This window comes from Rhyacophila brunnea, unplaced genomic scaffold, assembly GCF_057557595.1.
Source record: "Rhyacophila brunnea isolate RB1 unplaced genomic scaffold, BYU_Rbru_1.0 scaffold_22, whole genome shotgun sequence".
In the NCBI taxonomy this organism is placed as follows: Eukaryota; Metazoa; Arthropoda; class Insecta; order Trichoptera; family Rhyacophilidae; genus Rhyacophila; species Rhyacophila brunnea.
Window position 1 is genome coordinate 30711568 of NW_028232882.1, and position 27290 is coordinate 30738857.

The 27290-nt window shown below is 33.9% G+C and overlaps 2 protein-coding genes across 4 annotated transcripts in view; one reads left to right on the plus strand and one right to left on the minus strand.

Moving 5' to 3' along the window:
- LOC147070342 (sodium-dependent nutrient amino acid transporter 1-like) overlaps positions 1-11134 on the plus strand; it is a 93799-nt gene extending 82665 nt beyond the window's left edge. For both annotated transcript variants that reach the window (XM_085949441.1, XM_085949442.1), the window contains exons 11-14: positions 5427-5526; positions 7006-7182; positions 8169-8263; positions 9938-11134. In XM_085949441.1, the coding sequence (XP_085805567.1) occupies positions 5427-5526; positions 7006-7182; positions 8169-8263; positions 9938-10141 (576 nt within the window). In that variant the 3' untranslated portion in view covers positions 10142-11134. The remainder of the gene's footprint in view (positions 1-5426; positions 5527-7005; positions 7183-8168; positions 8264-9937) is intronic.
- Positions 11135-21208: 10074 nt separating this feature from the next.
- Positions 21209-27290, minus strand: part of LOC147070343 (sodium-dependent nutrient amino acid transporter 1-like) — a 29177-nt gene continuing 23095 nt past the window's right edge. Inside the window, exons 13-14 of one of the 2 annotated variants that reach the window (XM_085949325.1) lie at positions 25512-25606; positions 21209-21451 (exon numbers count right to left, since the gene is read on the minus strand). In XM_085949325.1, coding sequence (XP_085805451.1) covers positions 21272-21451; positions 25512-25606 — 275 coding nt within the window. In that variant the 3' untranslated portion in view covers positions 21209-21271. The remainder of the gene's footprint in view (positions 21452-25511; positions 25607-27290) is intronic. The other variant, XM_085949326.1, reaches the window with a different exon arrangement.

The following is a 27290-nucleotide window of genomic DNA, read 5'->3' on the forward strand; positions in this document are numbered from 1 at the left end:
AGAAAAAATGGTATTGCACAAGAAAAAATCTGTACCGGACAAACAAGAATACGAGCTAATAATAACGTGGTAAAATGCAAATGGAAACACGTATTATCGTGCAAGTTGAATGACTTTATGTATGGATCATAAAAGTTTAACGGCTTTTGAATTTTCACACAATAGTTGTGTGCGATAATATGTAAAACGATAGTGGCGAACCTGCCGGAAAATACGAACAATACCACGCAGAAAATTTTGACGTTTACCAATTTTTACAACCTTTCAAATAGCACCAACAACGACAACAAACGCATTCGCTTAACGAATGAGATTGGCGAGACAGTTTGAACTTTTGTGTGTTAACCGTTATTATAGCAATAGATTAATTTACCTTGCACGCTATTGGTGCCAGTAAATCCATTCACGTGTACAGGCGCTATAAGTAGTTATTGTAGCGATAGTTTAATTTACACGCTATCGTTGCCAGTAAATCAATGCACGTGTACAGGTGCTATAAATAAAAAAATAACAATATTTTTTGACGGAATCGACCGACGAGGGTGGCACTATTGGTTTTCCAATAATTTCATTATATCAAAAAAGTATTTTATGATTTTTAACTAATTATTTGATATTTAACCAAGTTTATACCGTCAATGATAATTGATAAAAATGTACTCGACATTTTTGCTTTTCAGAAAGCAAGAAGTGATAAATGAGTGTTTCACAAGCATAGTGAACCAAGTTTATTCTGGTTATTTTTGATTAAGCTAGGTTCAAACATAGAAGTATTTCTAATGATGTAAGAAGGGTATGATTGCAATTCTGAAGTGTTATTTTGAGTACATTTAAGTTATTATGTAAGGGAAATCATACCCTTAAGCTTAAAGACAAGGTAATACTCAAATATTAGGTTTGAACCTAGCTTACTCAAAAATAACCAGAATGGACTTGGTTCACTATGCTTGTGAACTACTCATATTTAGTATAGGGTCTGGGATTCAATACCACTCTGACAAGTCGTCCGCATTCTAATTTGCCGTGCTATCCAGGATGAGCGTTGTATAAAATAAAATCGTTTAATAATTATTATCCTATGTTTTCTTCTAATCATAATTTTTAAAGAAGTTCATACCCCGTTTTCTTCTAATCAATTTGATGATAAAACCCGTTATAATAAGTTGAAGTGTAAAATATTTGTAAAATATATTTTTTAACGTGACATTAAAAAAATCCAGCATCTTTAGATATTTGAGCTATTTTCTCTTGATAAAGTGTTCATTGGTCGGAAAATAGTAAGGACCAATGCTGCAATGCTTATATAAAATATGTTATAAGGGTTCTTTGACTAAACTAGATTGAGAAACGGTGACCTAGGTAATTTTGGGATGACTGAAATTAAATGTACAAACTTGCATCACTCTTCAAAATGTGAAGTAGGTAGTTATTATTTACAAATAATTGAGCATAAAATAATAGACTGCGAGTTTAAAACAAAACAAAAACAGACGTAAACAGTGTCACCGTATCAAAAACATATTAAAAAGCGATCAGTAAACTGAGTTTTTTTCAAATAGAAATATTAATAATATAACATAATAATGATTAGTAACTATGTACTAAAAATAACAAAAAATCATTATTTTTGAGGTTTAAATGAGTACACGTGACACAATATGAGTAAAAATTGAGTTGGTTACAGTTTTCACATTAATACTAGAAGTTATAAACAATTTATTCCTTATATTAGATTACATTTAATTAATTTGGATTATTATTTTCACATCAATATATTATTATAAGTTAGATGAATACTCAAATATTACGTTTGAACCTAGCTTACTCAAAAATAACCAGAATGGACTTGGTCCACTATGCTTGTGAAGCACTCAAAATAAACAACAGTACGTATGTAGGTAGTTCCGAATGATGATTTTAATGTCGTGAATTAAATCGTTAGACATGTTTTATAGTTTTTTTTTATTATTTAAAATCGGCGAAATCGTAAAATGTCTGCCAATTAAGGCCGCCACTATTGCGTCAACATTATGTTTTATGAAATAGTTTTGTCGCTATTATTGCATGCAATTTAAGCTGCAGTAACACGCGAAAGTGTGTCACATAATAACTATAAAAAAGTGTTCACTCTATTTTTGTATGACTTCACGAAAAACAAATCGGGACTCACACCTAGGGATTGCAATACAGAATGAATGTATCAATACCGGTATTTCGGTATTTCTTATTGAATACCGGTATTCGTCACAACATATTATAGAAAAAAAGTAGTAAGTACATATTAATAAATATACCGATTAAAATACTGTTTTATAGCAACCTAAATCGCATTCATTTATTATATTGACCTTTATAAATATGTAAAGATTATAATATTTTAGAACTGCTCATTTTTACAAAAAAAAACTAGTCAGGGTACAGGAAAATTGCTCTAAAATTAAACGTTTGATCTAGAGGTGAGTTGGAAATACTGTCATCAGTTTGTGTACTCACGTTTCGGATGGAACTACCCATACTCAGTATGTGTGGCCCAATAAACTTATTCCAAAAAACTTGTGATGATTTCATCGCGAGTCGCTGTTTTGTGCACTCGCTAGTTTGTAGACTTTCAATACTATTGACATTGAATGCGCGCGAACGAAATAGCACTTGAATATAGGTATATTTTAATTTATTAGTCTATTGCGTTTGAATGTTTGAATAATAGGTCATACATTTTGTGTCGCAGCACAGTAGTGAGATGACGCACAGACTTAGGCTTGTTATACGACCGCTCAAAACATGTTTAAAATTTAAAAAAAATCACTGTTATTCATATTTGTTAACAAGAATATTGTAACCTAACAGAAAAACAACTCATAAATTTAAAATGTGTTTAAAATTTTATAATAAATGGGACTTTTCGACAAGCGGAGCTCAGCGTATTTTTAGCGATTCTATTGAAGCCGATACGCAGTCTGAGATCCCTGAGCCGATACGTATTTCAAATACTAATATTGAGTTGGTTTTAGTTTCAGTTGAGTATGAAACTTTTGTCGCATACGCACGCCAAACGTTCTATATAGTATTCCAAATACTAGTAAGTATTTTGGAATAAGTTTCTATACTATGTATTTTTTTATACTGGTAGTAAGTATACTCGTAAGTAAGTCTTCAAAATCGACCAGTTTTCCCATCTCTAGTTTGATCAATAGTTATAGAATAATTGGAAATATTTGCCAGAAATGTTTCCTTTTTCGAAATATGTTAATTCATCGCGACAATTCTATAAATACATTTGAGAGTTTTTGTTTTAGTGTTATCTAACTTTTGCTGATTTCAGTCAATATATTAGCTCGGTAGCATAAAACATATTATACACAATACACAATATAGTAGTGAAAAATAACATTAAATTCATTTTCGTAAAACATAAACGTGCATGCTTTCTTAATACCGAATATACCGGTATTTTTTTATTTTTGAAACCGATATTTCGGTATCGATTAATAATTGAATACCGGTTTTAAAATACCGGTATTGCAATCCCCACATACCTATGTGAAAAAACGAAAATTTTCAGTCAGATAAAAAAAAAACAAAATAATATGTAGCTCTAAGAAAGTGGCGAGGGGCGAAGATAGGCTGGTAAGATTCGACATACATAGTGCACACTAAACTTTGTCAGTCATACAAATTGAATAAAAACGCAATCGATAATTCGATAATGAAGCGCAATAATTGCGCGAATTATTCGCGGTCCACATAATATTTAGAGGATTTCTGGTAGTGGCTATACCTCAGCTGAGGCATGGTATAAAAAGATCGCGACTAGCGATGCGCGGAATGCGGGTCGCGGGTGCAAATGACGGAAGCCGAACGAAATATAATTTGTCATAAAAGTTCAACATGCATCCTTTTTATATTATGTTTATTATTATATTCGTAATAATAATAGTATATTCATTGACATATTTTCTTTTTTAAGTACATACGTAAAGTTTTTTAGTCATCTTTACACGATTTAAGAATATTTTCATCCGACGCCATGACAAAACGAATCGACGTGCAGACGCCTCGACTATCGCTCTCCAAATGACAACGCGGCCGTAATTTCGTTCTACATACAGTTGAAAATTATTTGCCGCTTCACTTATGTACGCTCTTAGGCGAAATCGTCTGTGTGTATATAATATACCTATATAATATATCAGTAGTGAAGGGTGGACGTAGGCTGATAAGATCCGCCATAAATCGTGCACATTAAACTGTATTAGTTATACGTGTTTTTTTTATTGAAATAAGACTACAATTTACCGAAGATGTTGGTTAGTTTTTTAAAAATCAATTAAACCCTGCCTAAACCAAATTATAATAGTTTTGATATACTTTGGGCGATACGATAGATATGTGCACACTTTTTCATTCATACTTATTTGTTTTCGTCGGATTAAGAATACATATTACACATATCGTTGGTTCATTTTTTTAATTCATTAAGCCCTGCTTTAATTATTCTATCTATAAAATATCCAAAGTTATGTATGATTTAATTGCATAATTTTAGATGTTTTTCTTAGCTCGTATTCTTATTTGTCCGGTACAAATCTTGCAATCAATTTTTAACTAACTTCCCGACTAGCTAGACATTTGAAACTTTTAGAATATATCAGAACACGATGTCAATGCATGTTGTTAATACTTTTAGCCATCTTTAGGTAGAATTGAATTCATTTTCAGTTAATTCTGTTTTGTATGAAAAGTTATTTCGACACCATTATTGGTTGCTAGGGGTCTGGGGTCCTAGCAACTAAATTATTAATATATACGTGCGTTACTATGAAAATCAATATGAAATGACATTTCATTATTCAGTATTTGTATCAAGTACAAATTTTTTTGATCGTTTAAGCTAGTCAAGTCAAGTTTATATGATTCAACAGAAAATTTAAAAACGTTGTATATAAAAAGTTATTTTTATCTTGTAATTATTTTTACCATTATTTATTATGGCTTAGTTTTCGCATGGTTTCTTCTTCTTCTTTCACCCTGTCACGATCAAGCGTTGGGGCATAGGGCAAGCATAAGTTTGCGCCACTTCCCTCGATTCATCGCCAACTCTTGCACCTCCCGCCATTCCAGACCTGCAGCGCGTAGATCGCTTTTGTAGCACCGATGCAGGGTGACGCATTATGATGAAAATAAAGGGCGCAAGTACACAGCGTTGCTTGACTCCTGACGTGATTTCAATGAATTTTAAAAACTACCCAACACCGTCTGTAAATAATTGTAGCATAATTTCAATGAAAACAAATACGTAGCCAGACAAAGTTTAGTGTGCACTATTTATAGCTTATCTTAACCGCCTACCTCCACCCTTCGCCACTGATAATTATATGGCATATGGATAAATGTTTGAAAGTAATATATTTTATTTCATTGTGTAGGGAGGACAGTGGATCCTGACTCTCGTTGACCAGTATGGAGGGACTTTCCTGATCCTCGGATTGGCCATAGCTGAGATCACTGGTGTTTTCTGGATATATGGTAATTTCATTTTATTATATTATGGTCATTCACTTTTTTATATTGTGTCCACAATTTCATATTTTAGTTTATTAGTTTATAAGCGTTGGACTATCATGCCGTGGGTCCCAGGTTCGAATCCTGGGTCTGGCAAGTACACATATTGTTTTTCAATATGTGTGTGAGTCAGGGTATGGACCTAATAGGTTGAGCAAGTGGCTGACATCCATTTCTCGTAAAAACAAAATCTGTTAATACAAACCTCTACTCTGTGGAGGCCCATATGATCTTATTAGGATCGGACATGGTCGAAAAAAAAAAAAAAAAAAAAATATGATTAGGGATTCCAATCCCGGGAACCCGAGCTATTTTCGATACCTATGAATCCCGGGATTGATAAACATGATCCCGAAACTTTCGGGATTGATTTTTTTATCAATTTTTATGGAAAAGAAAATAAAAACGAAAATATAACAGAAAAAATACTTTTAATAACAAATAACTACATTAGAAATAAACTGAGTTCGAATGAAATTTGATTTATACCCATGTGTAAGTTGCCGATTCATTTTATTTTTTCACATAACTTAATAAAAATGAGAAAGATTGGAAAAAACAATGCTTTGCACTATTAACAATGTAATTCCACCATGATCTCATACGTTTTACGGCAGTTTCGTATTTGGCTGAATAATTAGATTTATGAAACGGAAAGGCCATAAGTACACCATGATTTGCTTTACTATTTTAAATCTCGCTAACCCATACATTAAGTCTTTACTATCAGAAACAGCAATCTCATATTAAATTCACATTATTATTTATATTACAATATTATTTACTCCATTCAACTTATGTATTTCCAAGATTGAACGTATACAATATTAACAATAAATATCTTGAATAGTATAAATTATACTAGATTTATTTTTGACTGATTTTATCAATGTTATTTGTAAATATAAAAATTTTATATTAACAATTGACAAAAATCCCAATCCCGAGATTGTCAAATTGTAATCCCGAAATCCCGGGATCAGAATTTTGGCTCGGGATTGGATTCCCTATATATGATGATAATATTTCTTTTTTCTGTAATATTAAAAGCAAAATTAAATATTTCCAGTAGTTACACTAAACCAGGGGTTCACAAACTTTTTCGTCAAAGGGACAATTTTGAAATCAAAAATATTTGGCGGGCCACCCTTGTAAATATTTTATGAATTTAAGAAGGGTAATTTACTCCAAATCATAATGCAGGGGAAGGTATAGAACAGCAGAAGCATAATTTATGTAAAAAGAGATTCACTTGGCTACTTAAGATGTTGAGGATAGGGCGGTGAATTGCAAGTTGGTCGCCAACCTTTGATATAAATTTATTTCGAAATTTTATTTTGAATTATTTCTAGGTATCTATTTCTAGGTAAACTATCCTGAGGGACGTAACCGTTTTTACCAATTTGAAAGAATGTAGTTCTTAATATCCAGATTGATTTTCAGGATTGGAAAACTTCTGTGAAGATCTGGAGTTCATGACGAATCGCAAGGTGACCGTCTACTGGCGATACTGTTGGGGAATCGTGACACCAATTCTCATGTTGGTTGTGTTCCTATACGCCTTCATCAGTATGAAACCCCTCTCGTATGGAGACTTTGGGTTCCCGCATAGTGCTATAGGTAAGCAATATTGATTTTAATTATAAACCAAATATTTTAAAGAAACCCTTTTCTATAGAGATGAGACCTATATACTGAGAAATAATGTTGAATATAATAATGCGTAAATTATTATAAATTGAAATTTGCTTAAACGATTTTGGTAGGGAGACCACAGAAGGCTTCTCCAAACGGAATCCTAAGGTCTTTATCAACCTATTTGGTTCAGGCTAAGTTCGAGAATCACCTACTTAGTTACTTCATTCTGTCACACCTCAAGTGTTAGAGCACAAGGTCGCGCCACTTCCTTCGGTCTATCGCCACGTCTTATGCCTGCCGCATGTGTGAGGCCGCGCCTATGTTGAGACCTATGAAATTGTGCTTATATAATAATGACATTCGAAACAGGAAATTATCCACGGTTATTCAGTTATTGAACGCACCTGATCACTGCCATAGTCGAGTTAACTCGTCAAAGGATGTATGTCGCGTCAGGCCATGGACGGGTTAACTCGTGCGTTCTTGTAAACGTCATAACTTCTGAATAAACTGTTTGTGTATGTTTTCTAAACAATATTTATCATTTTAGTGTGAAAATATTCACGACAAACTCGAGAAACATGTTGATTTGTTTTTTCACAAATATTTTTTAGAGGATTTATTTTATTCCAAAAATAGCTGACCTACAAGTGTCCATCTGGTAAAAATTGGCTGGCAGTGCTATGCTAATGTCAAATAGAGAATAATGATAATAAATAAAAGCATACTTGAGTACAATTTTATACAGAAAAATAAAATTTAGAATACATAGCACGTCACCGAAAATGTCTACGACTTTGGGGAGCGCATTGACTAGTCTTGCACCCCTCGCTAATAGTGCCTGATATGCTTGACACGTGGAAACGGTGTTGGGTAAAAAATGTGTTGAATAAGATTGCATTTTGACTGCATAGCTCATTCCCGTCTTATGAATATGTAAAACTGAGCTTTCATTTAATTGTTTTTAGCCGCGGGATGGACTCTTCTTGCCATTGGACTATTGCAACTCCCAATCTGGGGAATCGTCCGTTGTTTGAGGAACAGGACTGGATCAACAACAGAGGTAACCATATTATTTATAAAAAAAAATGAAACCGAATTAAAAAGTTGGAATAAACATTTAATTTAAATTACTTTGAAAATTATATTTCGGGACCCGACTCGATTTTTTCATCACGTGATCCGGAATTAAAAATGTTGTAATCCTGAGATTCCGGGATTAGCTTGTATATGATTTTCATCTAAAATAACCTGATTTTGTAAACTCAAAAAAAAATACCTACAGCTCTTTTTATAGAAATATAAAAAAAATGTCATTGAACGTCATATATTACACTTACATAAACATACATTCATCATTTACAGGGAAAGAGTCTAATTATAAATAAAAAAACTAATAAACTAACAAATAATAATATTCAACGAATAATTCACAAGATTTAAGAATGTAATATTCTAATCATTGAACATATATAATTTTGTAAACACTTCTGAGAAAATGTATTATAACCGACAGAAAAATATTTTTTGAAAAAAGTAAGACACCCCGCAGGATCGAACCTGCGTCTCTCAGGTATCGCGCCCGCCGCGCATAGACCACTATGCTAAAGCTGTCCTACTAATTACGATATTAGCAAGTTCAAGTAAGTTACAACACAAAAATATCTTGGAGTAATCCGTGACGTCGGGTAGTAATTAAAATAATACCTACTTTGATTTAAAATACAAAACTCGATAGCCAATCGTAGCTCAATTTGGGAAGCGCTTCAGAGAGTAATATAAGAGCCAATAGTTAAAATTTGTCGTAATTAGTATGACAGCTTTAGCATAGTGGTCTATGCGCGGCGGGCGCGATACCCGAGAGATGCAAGTTCGAAGGGTCTTACTTTTTTCAAAAAGATTTTTGAAGTTATACTTATTTTGGCGCGTTTGGGAAATCAGATCAGAGTGTATTTTTGGCGTGTGACAAGTAACACATAATTTATTTTTTCACACGAAAACAAACGCACTCGATTGGATTCGAGCCACTGATTGTTCGGTTATCAGCCGAACGCACTACCTTTACGCCACAGTATGATACTGAAATCGTAACGATTATACAGTATTATATTATAGTTTAGAATTGTTCCGTTGCCTAGGCAACGAATTTATTATTGTCGGCCGTTTGCAATTCCATACGTAAACAAACGACTAAACGTCAGAGTGACAGTTGGTACTTCAAAAATAAAAACAACGAGAAACCATTATATAATTTAGTAATATAAGTTAAAGTGTATAGCAATAAACCAACGGCGTTCCAATAAGCGGTCCTTTTTCTTGAGTGTGTAATTTAACAAGATAATTAAGAGCTAGTCAAAGAATCTAGTTTGTCACAAGTTTTGTTTTTGTTTTGTTATGCCAAAGAAGTATAACTTCTAACCCGTGTATATAAGTACACACACCGATTTTTTTCTAGAAGTGTTTTCAAAATTATGTCAGTTCAAATAATAATATTGTTTTTTTCTGTATGTTCACGTCTATCCATGTACACAATGATTTATTATTACTACTTACTAAATTGTAATTAAAATATGTCACTAATCGTGAAATATTTAAGTGTATTTTCTTCGCTGATAATATGAACTAGTTTTGTTACAAATATTGAAGAAAGTATGGACGAAATTGGAATACTTATCTTGAGATTATAATCCTTGTAAATACATAGGTACTTAACTTCGATTTATGATGTTTTTTACAGACGGTGAAGAACGCTTTCACCGCATCGGAGAAATGGGGACCGAACGATCCAAAGATAAGAGCCGAATGGAAGGCTTTCAAGGAGCAGGCCAAGAAAGAGCGAGAGGCCAAAGGGGCCTCAAGGTTTATGCACATCGTCTACTCCCTGAATGGCACCTACAGAAGGCACATCAAGTTGAAAGAGCCTACACCAAATAGTAATTAATAACAATGACTTACTGAAAAATAATAATAGAATATCAATAATTTTAGTGCATATTATATTAAGTAATAAGAATAGATTAATAGATTACGTAAATAGTTTTACAAAAAATCTAAAATTTTCAATGGACGACGGTCACCCCAGAAAATCACTTGACGTGTTTGATTCATTCACTCGTATAAATAGTGGTAGGCTGTGAACAGTGGCGTGTGGTGACTTTTGCCTGCCTATACCCAATATTTTTATCATATCGACTGTGGAAAGGAAAAAGGGCGTAACCCTCAGTTTTTTCAAAATAGGTTTTATTGCATAATAATGTTGCACACGACTAAATACATGTTGTATCCAAAGGTTGTAAGCTGCAAATGCCGACTTTTTATCTATATTTAGCTAGCAATTTAAAAAAAAAAAGAAGGAAGTGACGTGGGAGAAACAACTTAACCATCATCTTTCTAGGTTTTAAAAAAAATTAACTCAATTAATATCAGATTAGGGATATAAAAACCAATTGCCCATTTTGTATTTTAACTTTGACCAAAACCCGTAAAAAAATGATTGTGGGGATTACACCCTTATTCCTTTCCATAATCGATATATTTTATGAAGTAACGAATTAGTATATTGTTTTAATAGCAAAGTGATAGCACTGCTACATTATAAAAATATTTTTACTATATAACCATTACTTACTTATATGAAGTATAGTTAAATAAAAATAAAATTACATATATAAATTCGTGGGGTTACTGTCAAAAGTTGGCGAGTCTCGTAATTATTTTATGGAGTAATAGCAATTTGAAGTTTGATATGCCCTCTAATTTCAGACATAATGCTAATTTCTTTATGCTTATGTGCGCGTTCTATATATCGGATGACCTTGACAAATAATCCGTTGGTAACTCTAAACACATAAATTATTGATTTACCAACTTTTGGCAGCATAACCACGATATTATCAATAATTATTTATGGACCGCACGCCACTGGCTGTGAATGATAAGCAACAAAAAAAACTTGGGAAGAAAGTGTAAACAATCAAAGAGTAAAACTAGAATTTTTCATTGAAGTTTGTGGTATTTTTACCATTTTTTTTTAAAATTGACAATGTGTAGCCATACAATTTTTTTTATTTTCTACACTGCTTGTCGGGAGATTTTTTGACTTCTCTGTATGACCAATTTGGTAAATGCAAAAAATACGCTGTTAAATTTTTGACAGTACTATCAAGCGAGATTAAACATCACAAACTTGACATTTACAGACATAGTGTAAAATAGAATAAAATGTACCAAACAATTATGTTATGGCATTCACCAATATACTGCTTAGGCTATGTACATTGCGTTCAACGCACAATACGTTTTACGTTTACGTTGAACGCATTCGTTGGACGCGTAAGTGAAATCGATGATGTCAAACTACAAGTACACAAAGCACTTAATACATGGACGTATATTATAAATATAGGTAGATACCCACTTACTGTATTTAGATTTAAAAAGTATATTATATAAGAATTACATTTATAATTATTAACTTGTATTTTATAATACTTGCATATTTATTTTTATATTTGAAATGGCTTGATACTAGACTTTACACTATTAAATAATGTAATATAATATTTATTTTGCTTTTATTATGGTAATAAAACATTAAAAAAAATACAATCATCAAAAGATTACATACGTGACTATTTTATTATATAAATATGTAGCTAGTCATTAAATAATATATATATGTAATATTATTTTATTAGAGTACTGGCAAGTTATTTATTCTATATGATTTTTTTAAAAACAAAATATTATGTACTGTCCACGTCGTGCTTTGATAAGTCACGTGACGTTTGTTTTAAAAATGTCTGACCTATTATATTTTTGAGGGATGTACTTTATTTCAATGAGGGTGGCTACTAGTTTCAAAGTTACTTAAACGTATAAACTTTTCACGACTAACTACTTCAGAAAACAATTCAATTTGAATATTTGCTTTGACAGTACCTAATATTATTATTAAACAATTAGGAAAACAAATATTGACATAAAATTACTTAAATAAATTCGAATTATTGGTGAAATAATGTTATATGCAAGACCTAGCGAGACAACTGGCTGTCACCAGCTAGCTCTGCTAGTATATATTAATATCTGACAGATTTTATTCAATTTGCAATAAAATCGATAACAGTTGGGTCACAAAATTATAAAAAAAAATGTTAAATTGTTACGCCAGTTTGTAAAAGTAAAATTGTGGAGTCAGCTGTTTTTGAAATTAATACGCTCATTTATCACGTATATTTTCAGGTTACATGTAAAATGTATGTATAACATTTCACAGCGAGGTGTTTTACCGGAAATAGATCGCCGTATATCATTGAGATCAAAAACTTACTCGATATTCTTGGAATATTGCAGATAGTAATGTTCCAATTTTATTAAATTCAATAAGAACATTAATTTGATATAATATGATACTTACGAGCACATACCAGAATTTTATATAAATATATAGGTACGATATGAATGTATTTATAATTTAATTACCTAACTATTTTCTTCTGTCTTACCCTTGTATGAACTTTCCCTATGCGTTTTATTATGTGTTTTTAAGTATTTTATTTAGACGTGGATTTGATCTCAATACTATACGGCTATCTGTTTTCGAAACAACAGCCCACGGTGAACTGTGATACGGCCAACTGCATGCGTATACATTTTCCAATACGCTATTTTCATGCTTCCACAGTAAAATAATAAATTAATTATTGAAATCTAGCATAATGTTAGGTATATTATGTTGTTGTTGTCAATGCTACTGTAAAGATATACAGCGTTTCCCAAATGTTGTTTAGCCGTGGAACACTTCTTTATCTCATAGTTGTCTAAGAAACATGTACTATAAAAATGTGAATCTAAATTAAAATGAAAATATATTATGTTACGATTTTTTTTTAAATTTAATTCTCGTATTGTTTTGTTTTAGAACACCATTACGAAAAATTTCTAAAAGTGATATTATGAAAAAAATAGTTACATGCTAGAAATACATTATCATCACGTCACGTAAGCGCACGTGAGCTCATGGTAAGGTTGTGCGATGGGAAAAAGTGGGCCATGTTGTATTACTTGGTATTTGAAATATTATCAGGCAGTACGACATTTTGAGCCGAAAACGACTAATGTCAGTTAACAAAATCTGACAAAATGTATCAGAACTACACTAAGGTCAGGTCACATCACCGAATTAATGAATATATTTTTATTTTTGTAGGTTGTCAGTTTATATTATTGAATGTTCTGTTCTGATTGTTATAGCACATGAGCTCACAAGACGTGATGGATATGACGTATTTCTAGCGTTACTCACTGATTCGTTATAAATACCTATATATTCTTAAGAGCGTACTTCAGTGGAACGGCAAATAATTTTCAACAGTAAGTAGGTGCGACGAAATTTCTCACTCTTCGTCAATCGGAGACCGACAGTCGGGGTGTGCGCACGTCGATTTGTTTTGTCATGGCGTCGGATGAAAATATTCTTAAATCGTGTAAAGATGACTAAAAAAACTTCACGTATCTACTTAAAAAATAAAACATGTCAATGAATGTACTATTATTATTAGTAATATAACAGTAAACATAACATTAAATAGACTCATGTTGGATTTTTATGACAAATTATATTTCGTTCGGCACGGGTTCACAATCCGCGCATCGCCTAGCCACGATCTTTTTAGACCATGCCTCAACTGAAGTATAGCCTTAACAAAAATTCAATTGTGTAAAAATATATTGAACTGTTTATATAATTAATATTGTTCATTATTTCGTCTCTGTTCTGGCAGAACACACTAACTGGAGAATACTAGTTTTGAGTAATTTGACTTTGAAGTTGTTACAATGTTTGAAATGGTCTATCATGTGAGTTTATTAAGTAATCGTAAAAAGGAAGACTTTAAAATAAAGACTGTTTATTTATTAAGAAGGTTTCCAGACGGTAAGGTTTGAAATAAGGAACATTTTGGTATAACTAACTCAATATGTCATTTTTTCGAATTAGTTTCTTCTGCCAGAACAGTCACGATTTGAGCATTTACCTTGGAGAATTCCATTTTACAATACCTATAGCTAAATATGTTATTCAATTAACGCCGAGATCGTGGAATAGCTTACGAGTAACATAACAGTAAGCACTTTTGAATTAACTTTCTTCAAAACAAAACAAAACAAAAGATCAGTATATAACAAGGTACTTATTTATTTTTTGCATCAAAACGACAGTGAGATATTTAGAAAGTCAGTAGATGTCATAAAAAATAAACACTGTTGAATAACTGCAGTAATAATATAATATGGAAGTGATAAGATAAAACATTTTAAAATGTAAGCACAGTAAAGTGATAATTAATTTAATAATATTGTATTACTCAGTGGCGAGGGGTGGAGGTAGGCTGTTAAGATTCGATATAAATATTGCATACTAAACTTTGTCAGTCGTACAAACCAAAAATACAATTTTCAGATGGTGCTGGTTAGTTTTAAAATTTTAATTAAACTCTACTTCAACCAAACCAAGATAAGTTTACGTAGTAATGAGCGATACGATAAAAATATTGCACAACTTTTCAGTCATACTTATTTGTTTTTGTTGAATTAAGAATACATATTACCAGTAGCGGCTCGACGACTTTCTAGGTGGTGGGGTTTAGCCATTAATTATTAAATATAAATTTATACCTACTTTCTCGTATTATACATTATGTGCAAATAATAATAAATGATTATCTAAGTATGATAATATAATAACTTAATTAACAAAAATAATTATTATAGACTTACCATCATCAGTTTTGAACAACGACATACAGCGAACGTTTTTACTCACCTACGGGTTATTTGATTCGTTCCCCCGTATGCCTATACTAACGCTAATGCATTCACATACTTTGTAAAACGAGATTTGTACCGCGGCGATAGGATAGGACTGAGTGACTTAATATCTCTATAAAATTGCGACGGTTTAGATGGATAAAATAAATTAAATAGTTCATTTAATCATGTGATTAAGTAGGTATATTATGACAATGATAAAAATATCGGGCATGTATTTTTGACATGATAACGATGTGGGGATGGTCCCTACGAACCCTTAAGGTAGAGCCGCCCCTGCATATTACAGATGGTGTTGGTTAGATTTTTTCAAATTCATTAAGCTCTGCCTATACCTACCTAACAATAACCGATAAAATATTCTTTTATCTATAAAATATCTAAAGTTATGTATGGTTTATTGGTATAATGGATTAAGCAGGGTTTAATTGAAATTTTAAAACTTACAAACACCATCTACACATTGTAGTATTAGTTCAATGAAAACAAATACGTTTCACTGACACTGTGCACTATTTATGTCGGATCTTAATAGCCTACCTCTACCCTTCGCCACTAGTACTACTAGCAGAGCTGTAGTGAGAATTATTGGCACCCAATGCGCCTCTGGAGCTCCTCATGAATGTTTTTAAAAGTACCTATATCTATATTATTCCTAAATAAGTTTGTATTTGACAAAAACAGTTAGTAGACAATAAAAAAAACAAAAACACTATTTCCAAAATACATATATTGACACAATTCTTATAAAAAATAAAAATAAGTAAATTTAATTCTTCTGTGTGCCAAAAATAATTCAATTAATGTAATTTATTAAAGCTGCAACAGGAAACTTTAGAAATATACTTAGTAAATGTATGTATTTGGAAAAAGCTCCCATAAGCGAACTTTCAATAAGATATTGAAGTATTTTTATGTGGTGGGTACATATTCTTTTATAGCGCTTGTACACATGTACGGATTTACTAGCACAAATAGTGTGTATTTTAAACTATCGCGATAGTAAGTGTTTACACGTAAACAGGAATCGGACCTGCGTCTCTTGGGTATTGCGCCCTGTGCATTACCACTATGCTACGACTGTCATGCTTAATTGCGACAAATTTTAAAGATCGGTTGCCTGCTTCTCCACACCCGTTAGGTCCCTCCAGAAGCGTGGCGGCATTTTCATCATCTTTGTTTGGATGACAAAAATGTAGCTGTAGAAGTATAATTTGACAATAAATAATCATTGAAAATTATATTATATATATTACCAATATATCAACTGCATAATTATTTTAAATATTATATAAAAATTACCTCGAAGCACTTTCAGTTGATAGTATTAATTAAAATTATTTCGTCCTGCTTTTAGCACAGATTGTGATAGAGAACTGAAAATATTTAAAAGTATTTAATACAGTTTTTATAAGATATGCAGAATAATGTGATATTAAATATTTATGTAAATAATTTTACATAGTATTATTAAATTTGGATATACCATAATAATATTTTTTTTTGTGGATTAAATCCGTAGTATTTTATTTCTAATGTTTAATTAAAAATTGATGTATTGATTCTAACACCTGTAACAGTTATGTATTACGTCTAAAACAATTGTAAATAATCGTGCTTAAATAATAAATTGTTTATTTCTATTTGCAGTACTTTTATTTTTATGTATGTATATTGCAGATGATCAGGCCAACCAGTGACGTCCCTAGACAAAATGCCGCCCCTAGGCAGTGCCAAAATGTCGCCACATTTTTTTATACAGTACTTTTTATGATCCTTTCATGACTCAAATATCAAAAATATGTGTTGTATGGATACATTACTAACAAAATACAGGTATACCACTAAATCTAATTTAGATGTCACCTGTGCTTCAATAGACAATAATGCGAGTCTACGGTTTCAGATAGGTACATTTAAAAATATACCTGACAACTTCCAAAACTCGTAAGTGACTGGCAAACATATTTGGATACATTTTAAATTAGGTAAGTATGCAAGTATCATTTTTGTTCACCAAGAACGTGACGTCCAAGGACAACGGAAGTAAACTAGACTTCGCGAACCCGACAAAAAAAATAAGTTCTGTTAAAACTTTTATAGTAAGTAAGTACCTAATTAATATATTTTGTTTCCAACCAGTGATCTGAATTTGTTAATGGAAAGATATTTCCGTTATTACTAAGTTCAGGTAGCTTTCTATGCATACCTAATGATTCTCCTCGATTTGCCGCCCTTTGGGTAACTGCCGCCCCCAAGCGACACTCAATCTGCCTACCCCCACGGGACGTCACTGAGGCCAACCGTCTGGCCTAAAGCAGGCCCCAGGCCAGGACACTTGGCGAGCCTCCATATCTACCACTAAGGTTAAGGGCAGTGTAATTAGGGATTGAAATACCGGTATTTCAAAACCGGTATTCAATCAATTATTTATCGATACCGAAATGCCGGTTTCAAAAATTCAAAATACCAGTATTTTCAGTATTAAGAAAGCATACACGTATATGTGTTTCAAAAATTAATTTAATGTTATTTTTTCATTACTTATTTACTATATTGTATGTTGCATTGAATGTATAAGTTTTATGCTGCCAAAACGCAAATAATATATTGACTGAAACCAACAACAGGTATATAACACTTAAACAAAATCCCTCAAACATACTTACTTATAGAATTGTCGCGAATTAACATATTTCGAAAAAGAAAACATTCATGGCCATTTCCAATTATTCTATAACCAACGTTGATAGAACATCCAACAAACGTTGAATTTCAGAGGTTTTTCTGTACCTGGACTTCATGGCCCCCACAAGGAGGGGACTGACAGGGCTCTAGCCTAGGGGCCCGGGCAGAGGGGGGGCGGCGTGGCAGTCGAACAGATAAACAAACATCTTAAATTTGCTCTAATAAGTAGTTAAAAAGTCGCCTGCGCACAATTTAATTTTTTTATAAAATATATGGTTGTGCGACACAATTTTTGGTTGTTGCTAAAAAATCTGCACTGAATTTTATTTGACTTCGAAAACCATTTGGAAAACGCCACTGTAGAGCACCAGACTGCCTATAACCTTAGCGATAAGTAGGGGGCCCCGCTAGGGGTTGCTATAAAATAGTGTTTTAATAGTTATATTTATTGATTTATCTATAATAATTATTATGTTTTGGCGAATACCGGTATTCAATAAGAAATACCGAAATTGATATATTCATTCCGTATTGCAATCCCTGTATGATGTTCTACACTTTAGTGTTCTAAATGGTATCCCCACTGGAACCCTAGGGTTCCTTCCGCAAAGTAAAATTAAGAGCATTTTGTGTATTTTTTAGCGATTTTTCGTATTTTTATATTATAAACCTTTATTATCGAGTTGTCGGCAATCGGCATTCAATAAATGAAGCACTGATCGCCACCCCCGTTTGTGGTAGTTAAGTAACAACATACGACCCTTCAAATAATTAAAATAAATTTCTATGTGTGAATTATTGCATCACATAGCCACATATTTGTAAATGATTCTTGCTGTCAAAAGTTGGTAAGTCGATAATTTAGGTATTTAGATATAAAAACGGATTACGTTTCTATATATGTATGCTAGAAAAATAATCAAGGTAATCCCATATAAATATAACATCCACATAAAGCACTATGAAATTAGCATTATGCCTGATGCCGAGAGGGGTCTAGGACGATTTGGCACCGGACAACTGGACGCCACGGAATTCGAAATTAAATAGACGTTAGGTGCTTATAGGTACTTTAAAAAAAAATATTCAATATTATTATTTATAATTCGATGATTATATTATGATTTAATAGTTGGTAAGAATGTAAATATGCAGACGCAAACAATGATTTAATCGTGCATATGCTTAAGTTCCAACGAAAAAAGAGTTTTATCTCTATATATATAAAAATCCCGTGTCACGATGTTTGTGGTCGAACTCCTCCGAAATGGCTCGACCGATTTTTATGATTTTTTTTATGTATATTTGTTAGGTATGAGAATAGGTCAACAAGTATATTTCATACCGCTAGGTGATTAGGGTATCTCTATCCAGAAAAATTTTCTTTTATTTTTTTGACAATTTTTTTTTTGTATTTTTTTTATTATTTGGCATGAAAAAATACTTATAACCTCAAATTTTTACTTTCCTACCCCTATCCTACCATTTTTTAATCGCGATTTTATTATTTTTGTATGAACAAATTTAACCGTCGTTCGTATTCCAAACAGAACGAAATTATTTATGTTGTTGAATGACAGATGGCACTACGTCCGAGAAGAATTCAAGAGAAGCGTCGCGTCATTTTGACATTTCATTCGGCAAATCACAACGCAGTGCGTGCAAAATTTTGTACGATTTATTTTTATTTATCTATTTCTATGTGCGTGTATTATAGTGCACAATGCCAGCAAGACGCAAGGGGGGCCATTTAGACCGTCGAACGAATAAAGCAACAAACATGCGAAATAGTAGAGTAGAAAGAACAGACGAACAAATCCAACAAGATAACAAAAACGTGCGGGTAAGCATGTCGCAATTGCGTGCATCTCAATCACAAGAGGCACGAGCTGAACAAAATCAACAACGACAATTGGAACGGAGCCAAGCGCGCCGGTTCGTAGTTAACACACGCAGAGCAAATGACCGACAACGCCAACAAGTACATCGAACATTTACATCCGCTTCGTTCCTTCGTCTCGCATTCGAGTACGGGCCAGGTATTGAATATTCCGCTCATCCAAAAGTGCTGATTGGTGCTATGGACAAAGAATGTTCCCATTGTCATGCGCTCAAATTCAAACATGAGTCAGCCGGGATGTGTTGCGCATCAGGAAAAGTGCAACTACCAGAAATTGAGATACCACCACAACCATTGAACAGCTTGCTCATTGGCACGGTTCCAGATTCAAACCTGTTCCTGAAGTCCATTCGCACATTCAATTTATGCTTCCAAATGACTTCGTCCGGAGCAACAGAAATAGTTCACAATACTGCGGCAAATGGTCAACAATTCCATTCTACGTTCAAAATCAAAGGTCAAGTGTAAGTCAAAGTAGGCTCATTGCTGCTAATGCCAAACGAACCACATACATTTTTACAAATCTACTTCATAAGCGCGGCGATGAGGACATCAATCATGTGGATGCACGTTGCGGCTACAATAGCCTCAATTCGCCTAATGCCAGGCGCATCGTCGGCGAACTGGACGCCCTGTTGAATGAGCACAATGAATTATTGAAATTCTTCAAAGCACGCATGCACGAATTGCAAAGTGACAATCACGCTATTGTCATCAATCCTGATAAAACACCAGCTGGAGAGCACGTACGTCGATTCAATGCGACAGTTGTTGACGACATTGCTGGAATCATGGTTGGCGACCGCACATCGACGCGAGAAATCGTGATTCGAAGAAGAAACAATAATCTGGAGTTCATCGCTGACACACACCGTTCATACGACGCTCTCCAATATCCGCTAATTTTCTGGAAGGGACAAGACGGATATTGCATAAACATTAAACAACGAGATCCTGTCACAGGTAATTCATTCATTATGAACATCATTACTCATTTTGAATTGAGAAAATGAATGGTTGATGTTTTTTTGTTTTTATCGGCGGTCATCGTCTACAGTGCTCTATTCCTCTTTCTGTCATAGATCCCATCCCCACACACTTACGATACATTCGTTACTTTTTATTTAACAACCAAAATATTCACTAGAAATAATTTATCTGGCAGAACAACGTTTGCCTGGTCAGCTAGTATGTTATATAAAGCCTTAGGCGTGGTAATTCTCAATCCGCGATAAAGAATACATTATGTTAAGAGTAAAATGAATTCAAACTACTAAGTAGTAGATAGAAACTGATTAAAATACCTCGTCTACACGTGTCTACGACAGTGCGGCGTCCAATTGTCCGGAGGCCAGTCGTCCCATTCCCTGCCGGGAGGGCATGTCAAACTTTCAAATTGCAATTACTCCATAACAATTATGATTTCGATACTTACCAACTTTTGGCAGTCATCTATTTCCGATACAACAACTCACGGTGAACTGTGATACGGCCAAGTACGTATGTACATATTTCCGGACACGCCTACTACATAGCGTGAAGTTAATAGTAATATTAGTGATATCTATAAAATTAAATAAAACATTAGTTGATTATTGTATTGATGTATATCCTAAATATTAAATATAAATAACACGTTATTTGATAGGTAAATCAATATTTTATCTCATTTCTGTATGTCCCGTTGAGAGAGTAAAGTAAATGTCCGAATTTAGTAAGTTTGAAAGATTCCCGGTGCCTTCGAGCATCGTCCTTGAAGTTTCTCCACTCCAAATTCTTCTTGGAGTCTTTCGGTCCCCACTTTGGAGTGATTGAAAATGATTTCGCAATAGTCTGAAAGATAAACATGATTAGTTTTATTATTTGAAAAGTATGGAACAGTATTGCCACTTTTAATTGTCGTGTAGGTATTAGATATAAGTAAAGCGGATTTTAAGTTAGGTATACACATTATTATTTGTATGGGGCTGAGAACGGCCGTCGCTTGACTGATAAAACAGGTGAGTGCCGTTCAAATAAGTACCTGAGACAGCAAATAAACAAAGAAATACAAAGAGGTATAGAGAGGTAGAGGTAGGAAATACAGTCGCTGTTTTGAATACTCTTGAGAGTCTTGAGGTATCTAGATTCTACGGGACTGCAAAAGATATTTTATATACTAGGCTACTAGGGATATCTAGTCATGCTATCATAAATGACACAATACAAACTACAAAACTCTCCATTAAAATAATAATATTTAACAATATATTGTCCCAACGCTCGCCTATTTGTATCTGGCTGAAAATTTTACTTCCTGAAGAGTTTCTTTCTGCTGCTTAATCCTTACAGCACGAATGCCACAGCTGTTGTGTCCTGATTAGGGAGCCATTAGATATGTAGCTGCAGAATAATAGGTGATCAAATATCTATTGTTTAAGATATCAAATTACTCTGCAGTAATATATTCCCAGCGAATCCATTTCCAGTAAACAGCTTAGCTAGATCAGCAAGTCGATTGGCGAAATTAGGACGGTGTATTATTACATCATATCACAGCACATTATACCATTACAGTGTATTAGCCGAATAATCATTTTTCATAGTATTATATTTTCTTACGACTGTAATAACAAATAATATTTCTTTTCGCTACTCAATTTAAAACGCTGATTCTATAATTAGTCTAATATGATTATGTACCAGAATTTTATGTTAATGTATTACTTTTTATTGTATAAATAACGAAGAATAATTTATCTAGATGTCACTCGAATCCAAGTACTTAGCTCGTAACTATCATTGTATAATATACTATTGTACTGATACGCTGCTAATAAATCTCGCCCTGCTACATCGTTGACTTCATTATCATCATCCTCTACCTACACCTCGACACCACACTAGTGACCCAACAGATATAATTAGCATGTTATTTAAATGTGGTGATTAAAAAGTAATTAAATGCTCCGCAGTGAATCGGATTCAGCACAGAATATAATATCATATTGTTGAATTGAACAAGTAATTCCAATTTTATTAAATCAGTATAGCACCTGTTTCGTGCATCTGACCATTTTAAATTCATCTGAGAAAATACCCGTTCGGTAAAGCAATTAGATGTTGGTATGCTTAAAATAAATTAAATTAACTTGAAAATATTTTTCTGTCTCTTTTTCCGGGAATAACTTGAATAATTGATGACATTTCTGTGCAGCTGAGTCTTTTGAATTTTTCTCAATCACATCCATAGAAGGTTTCAGCGAGTTAAATTCTTCATCAGGTCCATATCTACTTTTCCTGTCAAATTTAATAGACACTATATTCTATATAGTCTATCTATATATACTTTCAAAACTTATTTCGTTATTCATGGTTATGAAACATAGCTGTGCGAAAATATTTTCACGCGAAAAATCGTACCTAATGCCGATCTACATTATTATTGTTTACAGTTTGTATACAATTTTAAACTTCTTATTTATATTTGTTGAATAATCGTGAATTTAGCTATCCCGCGCGCCCGACAATCTACTTTTGCTTAACGGCCCACGTAGGTCAAAATGGAGATTTTATGGTATTTTCATAGCATAAGCCTAGACATTCATTAAACGTTGTAGATAGTCTATTTATATAATTTTGAAGCCTTATTATGCTTTATATTTATTTTAACGAACCGAAAAACAAATCGTTTTTTTTCGGTTAGGTACATGTTCAAACACGCGCATTAACATGATCTTACTCCCTGATTCAGTTATCGTTTATTAATTTATGGCTACGGCCGTATGTTGTAGCTTAACCCAGCACTCGAAATGGAAAAGTTTACGAACCGGAGCGCTCGAAAATTTTCTGAGGATGTTAACATGGTTATAAAATTTTATGGGTATTTTATAAACATAATTATGCTAGATTTTTTGTTATATGGCATATCTAGCGCAGACGGTCAAAATATTTTAACCGCGAGACGGAACGATAACTTTACAGATTCCACGAACCGGAACGGCGCTCCGGTGCGCTCCGGTGCGCTCCGGTCCATTTCGAGCCCTGGCTTAACCACTGGGAAATGCCAATAGAAATGGCGTATTAAAAATGACTATACTGAAATATGACTATATTCTAAAACATTAGATCGAGAGGTTTAAAAGAATACTATTTTATGTAATAAAAATACTTTATGCAGTCATCAAATGTTTAAAATAAATATAAAGGCTAATAAGGCTTTAAAATTATGTAAATAGATTATCTACAACGTTTAAGGAATGTCCAGGCTTATGCTCTGAAAATACCATAAAAGCTCCATTTTGACCTACGTGGCGCATATGAGCCCTTAAAAAGCGTGACGTCCCGAAAAATCGGCGAGACGTCATATCAAAAAAAAGTATCGGAGAATCGATCAAAATTATGTCTCGTCAATGTCATCTATCAGCGTCATGTCTAATTTGTATTATGTGAATGGTTCGTTTGCCGGGGGAGTTCGACAGACTAGAGCAGGGATGGCGAACCTACGGCACGCGTGCCACCAGTTGCACGCGAGATTATTTTGCACGGCACGCGAATGTTTCATTTTGAAGAGAAAAGAAATATAACTATTTTATATATTGTTGTTTAATTTAATAAAACGCATTTTTTTGTAGTGCTTATTCCACTTTTAATCAATAAATTAGGACCGGTTTCGTCCGCCTCAGAGGTACTACAAAAAATTGCGTTTTATTAAATTAAACAACAATAAAATGCATTTCCGCCATGAATTGACAGTTAACAAAATAAAAGAAATTATTTTATATATTTTAAAAAATGTTTTTTTTTTTATAAATAAGTTTTACAAATAAATATACACCTACTTAAGTAAGTAGGTACTTACTTATAATATTAAAAAAATAATAATGACATAGCCCTGCGTATTTTCTTCGATTTTTCATATTGTTTTAGGTACCAATCGATGAGGAAATGGAAACGACGAAATGCATCCATAAATAATGACAAATCGCATTGTATAAATATTTGCAGGCAAATCATTTTAAAAAATAATCATAGGTCGGTCCTTAGGATCGGGGAATTAAAAATAAAAATATAACTTTATGAAATTAATTATCGGCAGTCATTCAAATGGGTTTGGGTCGAAATCTCGAAGGCCGGAATCCCGAAGGCCGAAATCCCGAATGCTAAAATCCCGAATGGCCGAAATCCCGAATGGCCAAAATCCCGAATGGCCGAAATCCCGAAAGCCTAAATCCTGAAAGCCGAAATCTCGAAAGCCGAAATCCCGAATACCGAAATCCCGTACGCTGAAATCCCGAATGGCCGGAATCCCGAATGGTCGGAATCCCGAAGGCCGAAATCCCGAAAAATAAAAAATACAAACACCAATAATTGCGCAATATTGAATTGTGCAATGTTTACAAGAGAGACAAAAGTCCATTTTTTCTGGAAATATAAAAAAACGAAAAATAAAAAATATAAACATCAATAATTGCGCAATCTTGAATTTTGTGGAAAATTGGTTTTGCAGATTGCGCAATTTTTTTCAGGAGATACAATTTTGTGGAACAAATGGATTTGTCCCTCTTACAAAATTGCGCAATTATTGGTGTTTGTGTTTTTTTTATTTTTCGGGATTTCGGCCTTCGGGATTCCGGCCATTCGGGATTTCAGCGTTCGGGATTTCGGTATTCGGGATTTCGGCTTTCGGGATTACTAAAAAAAAAATTTTTCGCCATAAAAATCTGCTTGGCACGTCAGACACTCGAAAAATATTATTTGGGAAATTTTGGCACGCGTACGTAAAAAGGTTCGCTATCCCTGGACTAGAGGGTAAATTGTGGCATATTTTTAAATGATAGAAAAACACTTCAAGGAAAACTTAAAGTTAACGCATGATGGAAATCGGGAATTTTGTGGATACTACACAAGTTACCTTAGATATAGAACCCGATCGGTTCTTGAAGAAGCTCACCCCCATCCAGATTGGCAGTTGAAGAAGTCCAAAAGCCAATAGAGACCAACCTGCCACTGAAATAATAAATAAAATATGAACAATAATCAGAGGCGGTTTTCATAGAATCATACGAGGCGTTTGTTACATAGTTTGAACATCTTAAGCCTGGTACCCACGTACGTTCTTGCTCGATCGAGCATATTGACTTGGAAACATGCTCGTCGTTGCGTCCACACCGTTCCACACAGTCCAGCAACTCGACACAAGACGCTGTGAGGCCACTGTCGCACCGCCACGACTTAGACCACGAGTGAGAGCGAGGCCACACTAGCCTTGCCGGTGCGTCCTCACTCCCTCGCTCAAATTACATCGCGCAAGAATTATGGACCTTCAATATTTTTCGGATAGCGCAATTTGTTCGATGTCGAACAAAAAACCATCGAGCCAGACGGTACACATGTTGAGACATGTTGGAATCAGCGTAAAACCATCGAGCAAGAACGTGCGTGTGTACTTACTATTAGATTTAGAAATTCCTTGCAGCACACCCATATTACAGTCCCACAAACTTATCTGAAGAACGGTCAAAAATGGAACTACGAACTACCATATTTTATCGTCACCTTACTATTAAAACCTCGTAAGTCTCTTGAAGAAGAATGTTGAAGGGAAGGAAAAAACGTAATAAAAACAATATTTTAAACACCTTTGTAATTGATGAATCAACACGGGTTGTGAAATACGAGGTTTTAATTTCATGTTTGAAACCACAAGACCTACGAGTTTTTAAAATTTGTCGATAGATGGACAGCATACTAGTCTAGAGAACCGAGGTGATTTAAAATGTTTTTTTGTTTAAATGTTGTCGAACAAACTTAATTTTTCCATAATATCGGACTTACGAGGTCGAGGTCGAATGTCAGATGCTGTCCAGCTACGAGTCTTCATTGGGTAGTTTTCGAATGCGGCTCCCCCACCAATTATACAGATAAGATTACAGATAAGTTTGTTACACTGTACTGTTTTTTTAACACTCATTTACGGACAATCGCACAAACTACATCTTCATAAAATACGAATTCAATAAACACTAACTGTAAATTTTGTAGAAAATAGTCATCTAAATTCAGTCAAAGCGCATTTGAGTGCATGGCGACCTCAATCTTGGGTAACTGCTCCTGAGACATTCCCAGTCATAAAAAATGATGCTTCACAGCAAACGTAGGGTCCCGTGAAATGCCTTATTAAAACCGGATGTGGTTGGTGCATTAATTTCAATGTATATAATATACGTAAGAGAAACGAATGGGTTAGGAAGCAGACAGGAGTACGCGATGTAATAGACGTTGCCAAACAGCTGAAATGGAGATGGGCGGGGCACATTGCTCGCCGAAAAGACGGCTGCTAGACAAATGTCGTCATCCAGTGGTACCCAAGGGGCACGAAACGGCTACAGGGTCGCCCTAAAAGCCGCTGGATTGACGAACTGGTAAAGTTCGGTAGAAATACGTGGCAGCGGACGACATAGGACCGAATGAGTTGGAAGAAGCTTGGGGAGGCCTTCATCCAGCAGTGGATTGACCCTGGCTGATGATGATGATGATGATGATATAATATAGGCGGGTCTCGTGGTGCAGTGAGTAACCACACAAGAGTTCTGGGTTCGATCCCGGTGAGGACACAAATGTGTTTTTCTCAAAGCCTGGGTGTTTACGACTGTTCAAAATTACTAACAACCACCTTGTACGAAACAGCAAG